The sequence below is a fragment of the Polyodon spathula genome, chromosome 3 (genome assembly GCF_017654505.1).
Source record: "Polyodon spathula isolate WHYD16114869_AA chromosome 3, ASM1765450v1, whole genome shotgun sequence".
Lineage (NCBI taxonomy): Eukaryota > Metazoa > Chordata > Actinopteri > Acipenseriformes > Polyodontidae > Polyodon > Polyodon spathula.
In genome coordinates, this window is record NC_054536.1 from 60,989,740 (window position 1) to 61,009,276 (window position 19,537).

Genomic DNA, 19,537 nt, shown 5'->3' on the forward strand with positions numbered 1-19,537 from the left:
AGGACATATTGAGGTATTAATCCTTTAAAATCAATGACTGATACCTCAGAACACAATGTATTTCAGTGAACTATCTCACAGTGTACCAGGTGGTTATTTCAACAGCACTCAGCATCAGCCCATAGCACAGGGGGAGAATTTAAAACGTTTTAGATGACATTGTTCAGTTTAGACTCCCTGAACAGGCTGAAACCAAATTCAGAAGTATGAGAGGCATTAAAACATGTTTGCATTCAAAAGAAACGTTCATATATTAACACTTACTAAAGGGTTTACAGTATGTATCTGTGGTGGGACATGCACACGTATGCTGTACATATATCATACTATGTAATTCTAAATAAATAAATAGCTTGGTTAAAGATAACTCAAGGTACCCGAGTGTAACTAATCAGTGATACTGTGGCTAATATTTTTTGAAAGCCAAGTCTATCACTTCTGCAAGTCTTTATGTTCTTGTTCATTTCTTTTGGATTGTATTTCTATATCACACCTGTATTGGTTTAATCCCCCTTTTTAAATGTGGTTCCTTTTGTAAATGTGAAATGTTTCTTCTAAATAATGTCTGTGTGGTCACTATAAAACAGTGTAGGCTAAGCACTGCTGGCAATTTTACTCAAGAACACTTTAACCATTTTGAAAATATGGCCAGAAAGAGCGGAGTTTAAATCTTTCCATTTCAGTCCATCTATTTAGTAGTCCATCTATCACCTTTTCAGTTTAAAGTCAAATTAACTCTAAGCACTAGATTTGTGACATTACTTACTGCTGTCTTTTTATTAACCTGTAAGGCAATAAGCTAATAATAGTAATACATATTCCCCTTTCATTAAATTGTTCACTTTTCCAATACCAAGGAGAATATGTCTCACAGGATGGAAAACATTTCCAAAAACAAAAGAGCAATCTCACATTTGTTTCCTCTTAAAAAAATGCAGTATTATCAGTATTATTTCTGTGCCTCATTATCTACAGCTCTGGGGGTCTGGCTGTCCATACTAGAGTCCTGTATCGGGTCCGGTACCTGCAGGTGACCACAAACTGCCTTTTGACAACAGGCACAGACATCCACAGTTTTATTGTCATTGCACTTTGCTACCTGGCACATTTTCCTCTTGGTTGTGCCAGCAGGTGCAGCACTAGGTGAAGGCTGAGAGGCATTTGCAAGCTGCTTTTCTTTATTCTGATCCAATTTTTTCTGTGGCTTGCTGTAAAATGAATACCCTCCTGCTGATGTTGATCCTGATGCAGTCCTTGTACAAAACATAGCCATTTATGGGTGTCAGGTCCAAAACATTGTAAAAAACAGCCACAGTCCACCTGCGAGAACTACCTTTGACAGAGTACCACAGTGCCATCTGGTCCAATGTGCCCACTCTGTACTTGGTGGTATTGTAGTATTCAACAGTCTGGCTTCTTTTTTCCCCCATCGGTCCCGATACCCACTGAGCTGTGTAAAAAGCTAAGAATCAACACATTGTTTTGTTTCTTTTACCTGTACACACTTCTGGCACAGTTCTGCCTGAGCAGTGCAGTGGAGAACAATGGTGCAGTCAAGGCTTGAGAAGATGGTGGTAGCTCACGTCTCGCCTTGTTCATTGTTCTTACAAGGGTTGTTTTTTCTTCTTCAACTCAATAGCCAAATGGAATGAAGTAAAGGAATTGTCTGTGGTGACAACGCTGTCTTCCAGTCTCTGAACAGCAGAGCACATTCACCCGATACTTAGAATCAACGTCCACTGCCAGCCAGAATTTTATTCTGAACTTGTCCGGTTTGTTGGACATGTACTGCATCCAGCGACAGTGGGCTTTGGTGGGAAACAGCTGCTCATCCACTGTGCTGTTTGCTCCTGGAATGTAGCGGGCAATGCCGTTTTCAATTATTCTATTCCAGACTTTGGAAGCCAGTGCAAATTTATATGTCTCAGGTCACATAATCCTCGTTATTCTCAGATCAAAACGGACGAATCTGAGAATTTCCTGGAAGCGATTTCTAGACAATGTCTCGATAAAAAACAAAATCCCCAACTTTGTTGACCAGTAGCCCTCCACATACTGTTTTTTGCCCCGATACGCGCCATGAACATACAGGATTGCAAAGGCCCCTTGTAACTCCTCCACAGACAATGTCTAGGAGTCATCATTTTTTTACCCTATGTGCCTCTGCTACTGTACAGTGTTTAATGTGCAGCAGCATTGGCATATTGATCAATAATAGGAAAGCACTGAGTGGCGTATCAATGTTTCGTTTTGCGTGCGGCATTGGACCTGATGTTTCAGTCAAAATATTTTCAGAAAAATGTCTTCCCACAGCCTCAAGACCGGGATTTATAATGTCCCAAACAGTCTCCTGAATGTTATTTCCAGAAGCCGATGCAGCCGTTGTCGTTGTCCGTGGTGTGGTTGGTCAGAAGCCAGCACTTCAGAAGCTGCTGCTGCAGATGGCAAAGCCACCCCTGGCACCACAGGTGATGGCACCAAAAATGGAGCCTCTGCCATGTCCTCGACCTCGACCTCTGCGCCTCGTGGACCATGTTTGTGGAAGGCCTGCTGGCAATTCTGTCACACCATCTTCGCTTTAACTCTCGGAACTGCTCTTTTGTCGACATTATTAAGCCTTTGCGATCCTATGTCGGACCAGGTCCGACATTACAATTTTCCCTTTCCAATACGATGTCGTACCCTGTCCAACATCATCAAAAAGACGTAAAGCACAGGCATTGAATTGCAAAATGACACTCAGTACTGTTTCTCCAGCCAAGCCCCACCCCTTGTTCTCTGTACTTTTCACATACCTATTTTACAGACGTATATACTGATAAAGCCTCTCCTGATCACTTATCTGATTTATATCTTTTGGAAAAATCAAGAACAGACACGCACATACGATTCACAACGGAAGAGTAATTAAAATTTTAAATCCAAAATCGGTCAAATTGACCTGCATGGCGGTTCTAGTGTTAATACTTTTCTTTTAAATTTGAATTAATACAACAAATTTGTAAAGGTCAACACAGCTGAAACTATTGTCTAAGTATGGTTTTGGAAAGAAATGTTCTTTCTTCAACTTTAAACTTGAATTACTGAGCCTAAAAACCCCTAATCACATGATATTGTAACACTAGGTTTCTGTAATACCTTTTATTGGTCCCTTGCACCCTCTGCAGTCACAAAAATGTCAAAAGTGTTTGTAAACCAGCGAAAATCGCTCAGTGAGAAAGAACTATTAGAAATAATTCTGAATTCAGATTCCAATTTAAATTAAAATACATACAATTCTTCCACTGAATCGGGTGTCAGCGAAGACATATAAACAAAGAATATTTACTATCAACATCAAGTGACAGCAAAGAGGCAACGCCAAGCTCTGTGCGTTGCTCCATGGTGTGTGCGTTGCTCCATGCTTCAAGGAGAATCATACATTGAAGCATTAGACACTCTCACTCCCTTCGCCCCCACAACCTGTTTACCTGGATATGATTTATTCATCTCTCTCTCTCTCTCTCTCTCTCTTTCTCTCTAGTTCAGCCTTTTTATGTTAGGATGTGTTGTGGTTGTTCCACCCCGTTGTTTATTGACTACATTTTTTTTTCAATCAAAACCTTTCCTGATGACTATATATATATATATATATATATATATATATATATATATATATATATATATATATATATATATATATATATATATTGTTTTTATTTATTTACGTTAAAAATGATTTGTCTGTATTCATTACAAACATACAAACATATAGCTTTCAGCTGGTTTTACGTTGTACTCGTAATAATCAAGCGCATGCAGTAGACAGAATTTTTTTTTTTTAAAAACTCACTCCCGTAGGACCAGCAATGCATTTTAGAACTCACTACTCAAAGGGTTAATACAGATGTAATGTGGGATGTATAACTTGATTTTAAGCTTTAAGCTAAAAATGAAAAATACCGTAAAATGATTAATGAGATAAAATGTTGTAACTTTGTTTATTTATCAGTGTTGAGCATGTAGGGGGGAAAAAAAAGCAATTGTAAAAAATATATATTTTAAACCCAAAAAAGGTGCGGTCTCAAAAAAAGGGGGAGAGACTTTTACACCAGTGTGACCTGTACAGCAATTTGTACTTGGAAAACTGTCACCTCTCAAACACATACATGGGAGAAAAACCAACATTAAAAATAAAAATGACTGAAAAACACATATACCATCATAGGAAATTAAGTCAGCAGTGACCGCTACCTTGGTGCCAAGTACTATAGCTGCAGCATTTTAAAAATGTGTATTATACACAGGAAAGTTAGTTAAAGTTAGGATTAGTTATTTTGAAGCTTTCTTTTTGGCGGAATATATAGTGATCTAAGAATCTGTGTCTATTTTACAAAAATCAAAGTGTTGGATAATTTAAATTTCCACCAGTTAGATTTCCGCCTGCTTCAGAATGGTCCATACATCTATCCACCAGTATAAAAAGAGTGACACCATTTCATATCGAAGCAGTGGCACTGAACAATTTTTATAGTGGGGGTGTTGAAAGACATTGAAAGAACAAAACATGCATTCAGTTGCTATTATGTTAAACATGTTAATAAAATGATGCCAGTATCAGCACATGTTTATCTAGTTAAGTAAATAAAATTTTTAACCACATTCCTTGATATAATGTTTTCAGCATGCTTACCATATATGTTTAGCGCAAATAAATCAAAAAGTAGAGTATACCATTATGATCCTCTTAAACACTGCAATTTACAAATGTTTACTTGTAAACACAGGTTGAATAGTTGTATTTTATTTACAGTAGTCGTTGTAGACAAGAGCAGTCAGAAGGCTCCATAGGTTGACATAATTCTTGTATGATTTTGTTCATGCGGGACAACTGCCGCGTCCAGAATGTTTTCAGATTTTTTTGTAAATTATCAGCAGCACCACAGCTCGTCAAAACTGCCGCTAACTAGGGGTGCTGATTTGCTATTAAAAGAAAGTTGGAATAAATACATCATTTCTCATATCATGAGCCATTTCAGACAAGTGTGTGAATAAACAGAAAGAGAGAGAGAGAGAGAGAGAGAGAGAGAGAGAGAGAGAGAGAGAGAGAGAGAGAGAGAGAGAGAGAGAGAGAGAGAGAGAGATCTATCACCCAGAGTTGGAGTGAAATGTACACTGCTGTGCAAAAGTCTTAGACATGTTGCATTTTGCTACTCTGGTGCATTATGAGCATCATCAATTTACTGAAAGCCTCCACTAGTGTTTTCTACTATTATAACAACCTTAACTTGCATAAAGAAGGAAAAACATTGAATGAAATAGCTTCCATCACTTTTGCATCAATAAATAACAAAGCATTCTGCAAAGCACATAAAGATATTTTTCCCTTCACAATAAGATGTATCGTGCCAGTGGTCTCTAATATTATTGCTGCAGGCTACTGACTTCAGCATCAGTGTTGAAGTAAAATTTCTTAAACCTAATTCATACAGAAAGATTTGTTTCAGAACATGCAAAAAAAAAAAAAAATGCTCCATGAATTTGTAAAAAATAAAAAAAAGGGCTTAACATTAGTTTGCAAACAACTTACAAAAAAGGGCAGATGGATTAACTTTCTACGGAGGAATTTGTTGAACTCGTAAGGACTACCGGTACACTGGATCCCTGCAGATTTCAGATTCATTCATTCATGCATGTATTATTACATAAAGAACATTATGTAGTGAGAAATGTGGGAGAGTAGAGTAGCCTATTGTAGATTGACTACCAGTATTTAAAAAAAAAAGTGCTGTACTACTGGAAGTTTTTTATACATAAAACTTAAAGTGCTGGATTTTAGCTCCATTTTGACTACCATAAGGTTAGATTTGTGGAAGCTACCATTCTCTAGGAAACTTATTTGTTTTTATGTGTACAGCTATAATATGTATATGAATATATATATGCAGTCAAAAAATGATTAGCTAGGTGTGTAGGGTGAGTCATACAGTCAGGGGAGCACAAGTCGTCAGTCTTCACTGGGGATTCCAGGGGGAGCATTGCAATGGCACTCTCGCAGGAGGCAAAACCGTCAGACACTGTTTCTCTTCATCGTGTTACAGCAGACCCTACCGAACAGGCGCCCACTGAGCTCAGGACACCTGTAGGGCTGACTTTTGTCCTCCAGAGACCAGCATCTCGCTGACTTCCGCTCGGAGGAAGCCCACTGAACATTCAGTTCCCCTGAGCTGTGTAGGGAATTGATGTGGTGAGGGGGAGAAAATAATTGGACCAAACCTTTTGTTGTGATATCGTACCCAGTTGCTTGTCAGAGATATTGGGGGATCATGTGTACAGCCAGCTTTACATCTTTAAGAAGAAAGGCATGATGGGATATCACCTGAAAGAGAAGGCGACCACCAACCAATACCTGACCTGTGGCATCCGAAAAGTATTGTTTGGTGGTTGACTTCTCTTTCAGTGAACCAGGGTTGCATTTATAACCTATAGTTTCCTTTCATTTCGAAGACGAACACCAACCAATACTTTTAGGAAAGTATACACAAAGCCGTAGCGAGGGTGTATGAGCAGACAGCACATGAGGGACTCACTAGGGACTCACTACTCAATCTCACTACTGCCAACTAGTGTTGGTGATGTGAGCGTGCAACCTCAAGGACCCTTGTGCCTAATAAAGGCATTAATGGGATCTACCACATTAAGTCGGTAGAACCTGGTAAATGTATGTGGAGGTTGTGGACACCACAACCCGAGTTGGATGCATCTGTCGTTACCACCTGATGGTTGTGGATTACTCCCATTCTTACACGTTCTCGCAGGTGAGGGGCTGACAGTGTCTGTTGCATTTGTGATGTAGCCAGAAGGCATTTAGCTACATTTGGGGCTGGCACATGTGGAGTAACCCTAGTGGGATGGCTAATGAAGCTGTGGCCATAAGATCCAACAGTTTCCGACACAACACCAATTGTACTGTGGATCCCTGTTGAAACAGGGCCAGACAGTTCTGAATGGCAGTGGACAGGTAGGCATGCACTGTAAGGAAATCCAGCTGCAGACCCAAGTAAACCACACTTTGCACCAATTTTAATTGGCTTTTGGCATCATTAAGGGTGAAATGTGTATCTATTTCTTGCCTGAGAGTTAAGACCGGAGAGGGTCGCTCACGGATGTAACCGTGATCACTTGAAAGGGAGGAGCTACTATGCGGAACTGCAGTACGGAACTCGTTTGTACAGTGCCGAATGAAGCTGAAAAAAAGGGCGCATCTGATAGCCCCATGCACCACACAGATAACACTGACATAAACAAAGGAGATAGCTGGTTCTGCATCCAGCGCTCAAAGAATATCATGGACATTTGCAGAGCTTTTTGAGATGTTACAGTAATAAAATAATGACTTGGGAGTTTGGTGATAAAACGAGTGATCAGGAGAGGATTTATCAGTATGCATATCTATAAAGAAGTATGTGAAAAATACAGTGAGCAAGGGGTGGGGCTTGGCTGGAGATGGAGTACTGAATGTACTTGTGTGAAACAGCGTGTGTAAAATAAATAGTGTGTGTGAAAATAAATTAGACCTGACGCGCCTGACAAGCACTGAATAAATGTACCGCAAAGGGTTAACAAAATGCCCTGAAAACTTAACATACAAAATGAAAGGCTGTAATGCAGCAAATAGCTCAATAATTACTCAGAAAGGAAGTGAAAAGGTTACCGTACCGGGCTGTGAACTGCAATAAACCTACGTTATCTTTCACCAGTCAAATCGTAGAGTGCTTAAATAAAGTTTCAAAGTATTTTTTTTTTTAGTCTGTTGCGTCTTCTATAACAGCTTCAGGAGTTTAAGGATGATTTAATTGCACAGCAGATTCCCTAGTTAGATGATGAGCTGATACTATCTCTTCAACAAAAGATGCAGGCGTGATAATTTAATACGTTTTTTTAATATGTTGCCTGAGATTTGTACTAAAGCCGGGGCAGCTGTTGCAATGAAAACAAAGTTTATTTCTCAAACAGCCAGAAAGGTGAAAACAGACCACATATAAATACATGGATCTGTAATTAGGAAGTGTACTGCTGAGAAAAATATATATATATATATATATATATATATATATATATATATATATATATATATATATATATATAGATAGATAGATATATAGATAGATAGATAGATAGATAGATAGATAGATAGATATAATTTAAAATGAACTTGACTGCAGTAAAATAAAAAAAATAAATAAAATGACATTCACTAAATTTAGCTCATATTGTGCTAATGAAAATATCAAAAGTACTATTGAAAATAGCAGAATGAACACACTGCAGTTTAAACTTGTTTTTACTGAAATACATGCTGTCAGGTCGGGACTGATGTTGTAATGTTGCGCATTGGAGCTGCAGCATGGTTTCCAATATTACAGCTGTACACAATTAAAGGTGCGGTCACCAATTCCCACACACATTTTCAGCCAGTCTTGTATTGCAGGGGCCTTGATGCTCCAAAAGTACATTTTTCTTCTTGTTGATCTTGCTGTGAGCAGTGCTGAAATAAAGCTCCTTTGTTGCACTATTGGAGCACTTTGTCAGACATTACAAGCAGACCACTACTAGTCTAGCACATGCTTAAACCATCCAAAATTGCACCAGAATGTAACATTCTAAGCACCTTTTTCAAAAATCCCCCTCCCCCCCCCACCAAGCTGCCCAGAGCTGAGTTGTCCTCCGACGCTGCAGCTCTGGGTTGGCTGCATGGCTGGCCTGCAGAGTGAAAAAAAGCGGTTGGCTGGCGGCACACGCTTCGGAAGGACAGAGTGTGTTCGTCTTCACCGCTCCCAAGTCAGTGCAGGGGTGGTAGTGGTGAGCTGAGGCTAAAATACAATTGGATGTTTCAAATTGGGAGAAAAACGGGGTTAAAATCAATTGGAAACTACTACATTTTTTATTAAAAAATAAATGTTCCCACATACAGTATTGTCCACCTGTCACAGCACGGTTCCCATATAAACATTATTTTCAGATTTTACGCTTTCAAGAGTCATGACATTTAAGATGTTTGAAACAGATTGAGTGTTAAATCCAGCTACTGGGTATAACACTTTAGGCTTGACCGCTGGCTTGCATGACGGAACCCAGCACCAGTGTAAGAACAGAGAATACAGCTTGACATTTATTCTGAAAAAATTCTGCATTGTGATTACCAGTACTTTTAAAATCTGTTAGGTGATGGATGTTGCCAATTTTAGATCGTTAAAATAATGGTGTTCCTAACTTGGATGCAACTGATTTAATTAGCTACTTCTTTGAATGGTACAAGTTAAAACTGCAGTTTTTCACATGTTTAATCTTACACAAACATTTATATAGCATTACGCTTGCCACTACCACTCTGTGGGTCAACCAGGCATGCTCATGCTATTACTTGCACAAACAGAACTCAAGAAGCAAAAAGTGTTTCAGGCCAATACAGTATGTTGTACTCAGTACTGTAAAACACCGGGGGACTGACAGGGTAGTGGGGAGCAGACTTTGTAATCTATTACAGTCACTTGCTACACCTACCCTGGGAAGAGGAAAGCATTAAGTAGGGATCAAATGTGCTCCATTCTCCAGCGCTGACATCCCTCCCTTTTCCTTGCACCATGCAAACAAAAACATTTAGAAGAAAATATATCTATAACTGTAACCTTATATTTCTGCTGCCCGGTTTGTGGCTTTAAACAAATACCATTATTAATTACTAGGGAGGTGCAAAAACTTCCCCTTCCCCAAGTGATGGTGTTTACTTTTGAGAATTTGAGAATTTGAATGTATCCAAAAATGTGAAAGAGAAGCCTCTAATTTCTGCATACCCTTTCTTGGTATTTGATTATATAAAGTATATAGCAAAAGGACAGATCAGTCAGATCAGTCATTTTATATAGGCAACTATTGGCCAAATGAATTTAACATTTTATACATTCATGCAGTAAATAGAGGACATTTTATTTTTATGCAATTAACACATCATTGAATCAAAATCGATCCACATGTGCTTTATTTATTGCATAGATTTATATTTTCCTAAAACCAGTTTTTCCTGCGAAAAGTTAATTAAATTAACTTTAGGATCTGATGTGAGTACTGTAGGCGAGTGGCATTCTTAATTGTATAACTCAGTAACTGAACTGGTGAATCACGAAAATATATTTTCTCCAGTGACAAAAAAGAATATTCCGGCAGCATTTGTTTAAAGGTACCAGTACAGTTTCAAATGCAAAACACGAAATAAATACAAAAAAAACACAAACATTGAATTATCTATAAAAAAAGTAAGAGAACAAATCCAATTAAAATAAAAAATGATATACTGTAGGTTATAAAATATTATGTAGCACATGTTGCGTGCATGAGCCAGTTATCGTGTCATTCATTTATTACACTTGAATTTACAATCTGCTTCATTCTTCTGAATTAAACACATCTTTATAAAAGATTAGGCTCTTCTACTCACCATCGCAAGTAGGCAGAGAGTCATTCCACTGAGCCAGAGCATTGGGAACGGTATCACATCTAATTGCAGTAGATCCGTTTAGGGTGTACCCGGGATTGCATTCAAATAGAATCACTGAGCCAACTGCAAAATCATTTCCAATCCTCTTTCCAAATCTTGGCTCAGGCACAGAGCTGCACTGGGTCGCACTTGTCCGTGGCACAGCTGCACATGTAAGCAAATGATTAAAAAACACTATCATATAAAAAATAATGTGCACATATCTGGGGGAATAGATTAAAACATGCCTAATGGGACATGTATACAAAAAGGCTGGCCATCTGTCACAAACGGTAGCCTTTTTTCTGGTTCACTGGATTTGCGTAATGTAAGCATACCTCCCCTTTATAACAGTAAAAAGCAAAACTTTTAATCGTAAACCTTTTTTTTTTTTTGTGGGACATATTGAATTTAGGTTACTGTTACTTTTCACATATCTTTTTTACTTCCAATACAAGAGATCACATTGAGGATTGACACATAACTGGAAGACATGAAATAAGTACTCTGAATCAAAAGCTATTTTTATTAGCAATATTTTTGAGATATCTACAGATCCTTAAAAAAAATTAAATAAATAAATAACCAGCGCATACATTGTTGTTATTGCTAAGGATTTTAAAATATTACTTGAAACAACACCTGTCCAACAACACTAAGGTGCAAAATCACAAACATTTATTCGAATGTGTTTATAAGCTTTCCTAAGAAGGCTTGATTGATATAACATCCACACATCCTTGTTAGTTTGTCAGTATGATTACAAGTGTCAGGGAATAAGTTCAATAAGGAAAACCTTTGGTTCTAGCAAGTACTATTATGAACCTAATTTATGAATAACCATGTTGAACACAGTAGTAAAGCAGTTCACAGTTAGAAATACAGAAAACTCATTCTAGTCATAACAGTGATGCAAACTATAATTGCAGGACTTATGATCCCTATAATCTGCAAAATCTTCTATGCAATTATTTGTTGTCACTATTCTGTATCTGTATTCTGTATACAAGATTTCCAAATATACCGCATGTGTAAAACTGTATCCTATACATGAGAAAAATTCCATAATAGGGAACCAAATCACCATGCTGCAAATGGCACTAAAACTACATATGTGAGGAATGTAAAATGATTTTCAACTGAGTGGATCAATATGCATCATTATATTTTTTTCCAGCATCACACTTTGGGTTTAGTAAGATGGTTTTGAAGCTATGGCTTCAAAGTGCATGCAATGTAACCTATGAGAGTAGACTTCAAAACATGTATTCTCCATGAAATTAAATATTTTGTAATTTTTTGGTTTGTTTTAAAAGAATAATTGACAACACAAGGTCATATTAAATCACTCGGCAAACCAAATTTAAAGGTTATGGTTGCTTTCTTTTTAAATTCAGTGATATGCTGCTGCTGATTGAATTGATTTATTATAGCCAACATAACATGACATGATCTCAATCCAAACAGGAAAATATGTGGCAATGTCGTAATTAAAACCACTAACATGGTGTGACTGGCTGGGGCTGTGCTGACACTCCTATGTTGCCACCGAGTGGGAGAGCGTCCAGGAAGAAAAGCACTACTACGGAACCCATCAAGTCTAAGAAGGATTCCGTGAAGGTTCTGCCCAGACGGGACCGTCGGAAGAAGACGGAGTCGCCGGGCCGATGCCGGGACTCCGGCAGCAGCCGAGTTTAGTTAGTATAGGGAATGTTGATCCCAAATAGAATAGTCAGGGTTTCATAGTGCAATAGGTTCCTGGAGCAGGACATCTCTTTTAGTGGAAGTAGTGCCCACAGGCTTACTTTACTTACTTTGTTTTATTTTTGTATTTATGAAATTTGACACTTGTGTTTATTAAATCTGAGCACCTGTGTGGCGTATCAAACACCAAAGCTTTGTCTTGACTCTTATTACCAGTGACAACCCATACAAGTAACACCTCCCCCTGTTACACTTGTATTTAATGTTGTAAAAAGGACCTGTCACACTTGAGATTTATAAACTGACTTTATCTTGGATTATCAATAAAATCTAATTTTCAAAGGAGATGGAAAATTGTATTAAATCACAAAATAAAAAAAAAAACACCTTTGACTAAAAAGTATTACTTTCCACAGTACACAAGTACTAATAAAATCCTGAATCTGCAATTTCCAGTTTAAATGGGTCTTTATTCACATCAGTGAAGTGTTTCATTTGGTGGCACTAAGTACCTTTTACTTCGCATGAAAGTGACACTTGCTTGAAATGAAAACACTGGTAACTTAAAGTTTCAAAGTGAATGTAATTAAGAAAGCACCACAAAGGAAGCAGGTGTTCCATTGCACTATTCAAATTGATTTGATACCTTCAAATGTTCACAAACCAAGTAATTTGGTTAGGGATATTCCAAAATCAAATAGAAAACATATGGAGTGATGTTGTCAAGGTGAAAAGTTCAATGTTAATAAACTGCACAGTACAACATAATCCGTTATATTTTTATTTGGAATGTTTTCACAATTTTTTTTAAATGAACATAAAGTTTAGCAACCAGATCATTTTCTTCAACTTACCTTGATAAACAAAATGAAACCCCCGAGCAGTTTCTGGACCAACTGCTGTAAAATTGATGGTGATGTGGTTACCTGAGCTTAAAGGGAGTGACTCTCCTGCAAAACAGGGTTTGTTCAATCACATTAAAATTACTATTACTAATAAATAAATAAATAAAATAAATAAAACTACAATGTATGGATATGTTGCTGGGTTATAAAGGTGAGCAGAATTCAGATCTGGGCATGTCAAATCAGAAGTGACGTAGGCACATCGAAGGGATCCCACATAATTCCAATGTGACCATATTCATTTCTTATTGACCACGGCCACTTCCAGTGAGGTCCTGACAATTTGGACATCTATAGATGTTGTTTTCAACATAGAGTAAGACAATGACTGAAATTACACAAATTACAAGCACTTTTTTTTTTTTTTTGGTTTATTGGACTACAATGTGCAGCAGGTTGCAGTTGGTAAATGCTGACACACTAATCAAGCTTACTGAGCACATTCAAGCAGAAGATCGTCAAGTCGTATTAGTTCATTAGTATAGCACTTGTTTGAGTTTAAAGACAAAGCAGTATGTCAGCTAGAGTTCCTGGGATATCAGATTTAACTTAATTAACCAAATCTCCTTACCACATTTCTGAGAAAGCCAAAAAAAAAAAAAAACACTAAGCAGTGTGTTTGATATTAAAGTACAGTTTGTTCATGTGTTTCTTTAGAACAATCTAAATATCAAGTCTTTTATCATTAAGTTGTGATGTCATTTTTTTTTAAAATGTGCATCACTGTTTTTGATTGCATCACTTTTATTATTATTATTATTATTATTATTATTTATTATTATTATTATTATTATTATTATTATTATTAGCATTTTATCACCAAGTATTTGTATTTTTCAAGTTAAGGTTGAGTATATAATGTATTTTGTATTCTATTTTATACTGTGCTAGTAATGTTAAATGTGGTTAGGAATAATTTAAATTATTAGATTTAAATTAATGATAAAAATTAGAATTAAATAAGTAATTTTCATCAGGATTGCCATTGGTTTGAAAAGCAGGTAACAAAATGGAATACAGAATATAGCTGTACTCGCTGCCACTCTCTCAACTCACACTCTCCAAACAGTGCGCAGGCTGCAGCAGTCCACCAGGTGGGAAAGAGCAGACCTGGTTGGAACCGGGCTGCAGCAGCTACACAGACAGACAGACGCACAACACATCATGAAAATGAGCAGAGCGTACAACTATTTACAAGCAAATCCTGCCCCCTCCCTCCCACCACCCAGCAGTTCAATACAGCACCAAACCATCCCATTCATAAGTCTTATGGGACCCACCGTTACAATATTATACATATTTTGTTGTTTCTTTCTGCAGTTTGTTTCCCCTTCATTTTACAACGCCATTTCCATGTTTGTTTTATTTGAAGTATTTAAAGTTAAATTTCAGCTTTCCTTTGCTTGTTCAGCTACAAAAAGGCACAAGTAAACCTAAGTCATGTTATTACTTTATGAAAACATGTCTATGGCCCCTGTTTACTGTGAGGAAACAGCAATGGCAAGGAATGAAAAAAAAGAAAAAATAAATAAAATGCGTTGTCAACTTTATGTACTATTTATTTATGGGGAAAAACTGTTATTTGGCACCCTTTGTTTTAATTCACTGGGGTAAACTAAGTCCTACACAACTTATTCTTTACTCCTGGGATATTTTTCTATTTTAACATGTTACATATTGTAAGGTCTTTCTGTAAAATAAAGGCACAGACATAGAGGCCATGGACACGCCCCTTGCCCCTGCTGCTAATCTGTCAGAGCAATATAATGGCTTTTATTAGTTTTTGAAAAACAAACGAATATCCAAACAAATATTTAAATTATGAAAATCCTGTGTTTGTCCAAGCACTGATATATATATATATATATATATATATATATATATATATATATATATATATATATATATATATATATATATATCATTACCACATTGACACTCCTGGAGATGTTATTGGAGTGAAAAACAGAGTGGTGACACCTCATATTTTACTTGTGTTGTGCAGTACTTGCAAAAATGTGCACTGTCTCTGTATATCCTCACAGTATGTACCATGCAGAAGGTAAAGCACATTTACATATAATTATTTTATCAAGTGCTAATTACTAAAATAATTACATTACAATGCAAATAACTTTTTAGAGCAAAATACATTTCATGACTCATATCAGTATATCAGCTAGCTTTTAAGTCAATAGTTAAATTATTTCTATTATTACAGCAAAACAAAAAACAAAAAACCTGAATGTATCATGTATTTGCCATGTCTGCAAACCTATGCTATAAACAGTGAGATTGAATACCTGAATGAGAACCAGACAGTGAGGACAGCAGCGAAGAGTTCAGCTGGGTTGGTTCATCATATACATCTACCACATCATGAAGCGAGGTCTGGAAAAATACAAACTGCCCGAACAGAACTGGTGGGGGAGGGGGGTAAATAAAAAAAATTAAAACATCACGATTTTGCCATAAAATTCTTTGCTGCAACAAAACACAGGTTACACTCAGTGAGAAATGAATGCTATTTCCATATGATTATAATGAAGATTGCTTAGAAATGTTTTACATACATTTATGATACAATTGTATTCTGGGTTTCTCCTGTTTTTCTACCCCCCAGCTCTTACACTGCTGCTATATAACTCCAATATATATATATATATATATATATATATATATATATATATATATATATATATATATATATATATATATAACATTTAAACAAATAAATAAATACACAAAATTAATTCAAAACTTGTGCGTGCTGATGCGCTAGGGAGGCCAAATCAAGGCTGATCCTCAGAGCCAGCATTGCATGATACTATAAATACAAGTTTATATACAATAATGTTAATTAGAATTAATACAGATTTAAAGATACAAGTAAAAATTATGTCACAATATATAGAACACCATTACATCATGTAAAAATAAATCATGGATTTGAATATAAACAATAAAAAGTAGTTGTCATGCCGTCATTCACCTATAAATACCTCCAATGTTTTGATTCAAACACATGAAAACCTGTTTGGCATATCTCTTTGACGTATATATATAGCTGGCTCGATAATAGCTATATATATATATATATATATATATATATATATATATATAGTGAGTTTACTTGTTAATAGTATTATACAAGTGCATCATTATTCTTCATTAGATTAGCGTATTGCAACGTCTAGAAAGCAAATCTCTGGGGTGTTACTGCTGGTTGCTTTATTTAAATGTTTCAATCAGATACCTTTGTTTACCACATGCTATCTCACATGTGTTGTGTTATATTCATATACAGACATTGTAGTATACAAATCAAAATAATTGATTTGTTTATCTATTGTCATTATATGTAGTTTGTCGTACATATTCATATACCTGTTCCTGAACACGTTATTTGGTACTTTAAATGCTCTTTTGTGGAATGCAGAGCCATAATTAAAATGTAAGTTAAAATGTTAAGGTTACTGTTATATACAGTATAGAGTACAAGACATATTGTACTGGTGTAAGTGTATATGTTCTAGCCTTTCCTGTATACCCCTGTCCATGGAAGGGAAAAACAAAACACACAAAAAAATTATCACATAATTTGATGAGTAACAATCTCTTGATCTCTGCCACTGTGGAGATATTGTTACCAAAACCAAAACCAAAATCTGAGTAACAGCCAGATTGCACGTTACCTATTAAAGTTAGTTTAGCAAATATTCCCAGAGATACAATGAATTAATTAAGCACTCAACAGACAAAGAATTACGTATCAATAAGTTACTAGATTTATGATTTGTCTATGGACAGCCATCATAATTAATTAAATAACTATCCAAGGCTAATTTAAAATTCCCTTCCTACAAAATGCCATCTCAGAAATTGATTGGATTACTAATGGAAAACAGTGGGTAAACAGACAATCACTATTAATAGCAGTAAAGTAAATTAATCCGTGATTGTTTACTGTGAGCTCTGTATGTCATCACTGATTAGACAAAAGAAATACAGAATTGCTATAGACCCATCTACATTGCCATGGCTAGATTACAACCCGAGTTGTAATTTACAGTCATGGTTTTCTAAAAATGTTGCAATTGCATATACACCCTGGAGACTGTCTTCATGAATACATTGGTCAATACAGCCACTGCGTTGAAGAACAAGCTGGTTGCACTGGCACCCATTATCATGCCCATGTGAAATGTAGATTTTTTCTTTCTCAGTCTCAGTCTAAGTGGGTACACTGTGGAACCACAGATTCTTAAATTTTTCCTTTGAATGTATTGTGTTTTTTTTTATTTATTAAAACCACTTTGTTTAGTATTTGTTTGTGGTGCCCTCTATTGGACAAAATTAGAATCGCACTAAATAGTGACCCCCTCAGTCAGAGAAGCAGTCAAATTTTTCAGAACCGGTGTTTTCTAGACTTCATCCAATATCGTCAAATCAATGCTACAGGTTAGTTTTTTTCTGAGTTTTTTTACAGTTTCATTTCTGTTTCTGGAGTAGGAAAGTCAGAACATTTCTGAAATTATAACAATTTAGTAGTTCTACATCATATTATAGTAAATGGTTGCATGAGAGTACCACTGTGAATGTAAAGGTATTGTTTTTACTGTATATCGCAAAATATATTTTCAGCATTTTTTTCCACCCCATTATACAAACTTTAATCTTCCATCACATTATTTTATTCCATAATGCCCTTACAAAAAAATCTTAGTATTGCATTATAAATGCAATATTTGGAACAGTAGTAACAAATTATATCCATTGTGCTTTTATGTAGGTATGTTCTTCTATAGGTGTTCATTGCCATCAACATACTCATGGGAGTGAAAAAACTCCTTCCTACCATGACTGCTGGTCATCCCAACCTGAGCTGAGATGTCACTACACTTCATTACTTATGTCAGCAAATAGATTTAGCTGGCTTCTCACACACATACATCTGAATGATAACACCGTGTAACAAATTTTTTTTTCCTGGGTAGTAAGTGTTATTTCCTAATTGCTTATGCCTCAAAAGTATAGAAAATGGCTATTATTCCCCCACAAACTGCTTTTGTGACCAGAACAGTGATATTTCAAAATATCACTATTTCCAATGGGAAAACAGGCAAATGTGTTTGTCTTTTCGTTCACATAAAGTCAGAAAAAAACAACATATGAATTCAAATTAACATGTATTTATACTAAAGTAATACAAAAATGACTACAAAAGATTTAGAAGTGAGTAGTTTTTCGAGATTTACGATGATACTGTATTTACTTTAGTATAAATACATGTTCATTTGGATTTATATGTTGTTTTTTTCTGACTTTATGTGAAGGAAAAGACACACATTTGCCTGTTTTCCCATTGGAAATAGTGATATTTTGAAATATCACTGTACTGGTCACAAAAGCAAAGTTTGTGGGGAATAATAGCCATTTTCTATACTTTTGAGGCATAAGCAATTAGGAAATAACACTTACTACCCAGGAACAAAAATTGTGTTACATAGTGTAATTCAGTCATGCCTGAGAGAAATGACACAAACAATGACAAGCTTTACAAAATTAGACCACTCATTGAAAAACTAAAAAGCAATTTCCAGAAACATTACTCCCCAACAAAGCAACAAGCTGTAGATGAAACTATGGTCAAATTCAAAGGAAGGCCTTCACTCAAGCAATATTTGCCCCTGAGGCCAGTGAAGTGAGGTTATAAAATCTGAACTCGAGCTGACATGAATGGTTACATCTGTGACTTTCAGATTTCAGCAACAAGCTCAGTGAAGAGAAGCTCTGGTGAGAGTTCAAGAAGAAGTCAAGATAGACTGCAGATATAAACCCTATATTCCTGTTGAGCAATGCACAAGCCAGGCCCAACACATTCCTGTACTCAGCACCTTGAGGCATTGCACTGTATGCAGTACAGCAAATAGAACCCAGTGGATGTGCTCCACTGCAAAGTGGGACTATGCTTGAACTCGGAGAAGAATTACTTTACTGTGTTCCACCAAAAAACTATTGGTAAATTTATAATAAGGGACTGCAGAGTCACACTGGTTTTAACCACATGAGAACTCTGAGACCATTTTTTTTTCAACAGTTTTGCTGTTTTCAAGGTTCTAGTTTTATTATATGTTCATTACAGATTTTGAGATGCAACATGCTAGTTCTGTTAATTAGGTAATGCCATGGTCATAAACACATAAAACATGCAGAGTTTATATAATCCTGAAAATATAAAGTTACTACCTCAACTAGTTTATGAGGCTCAAGAAAGGGTCAAGAAAGGTTTTTTTTTTTCTTGTGCTACACCCATGATCAAAATGAACCTTGGGGCTCACAGAATACAAATGAAGTGTTAGGTCTAGTAGTGGTGACAGCCATCTTAGGTCACGGGTCAAAGTGAATGGTGCTG

The 19,537-nt window shown here is 36.2% G+C and overlaps 1 protein-coding gene across 1 annotated transcript in view; it reads right to left on the reverse strand.

Moving 5' to 3' along the window:
* Positions 1–19,537, reverse strand: part of LOC121313274 (CUB and sushi domain-containing protein 3) — a 514,488-nt gene that overhangs the window by 103,285 nt on the left and 391,666 nt on the right. Inside the window, exons 32-34 of the mRNA XM_041245642.1 lie at positions 15,426–15,542; positions 13,072–13,167; positions 10,475–10,678 (exon numbers count right to left, since the gene is read on the reverse strand). Coding sequence (XP_041101576.1) covers positions 10,475–10,678; positions 13,072–13,167; positions 15,426–15,542 — 417 coding nt within the window. The remainder of the gene's footprint in view (positions 1–10,474; positions 10,679–13,071; positions 13,168–15,425; positions 15,543–19,537) is intronic.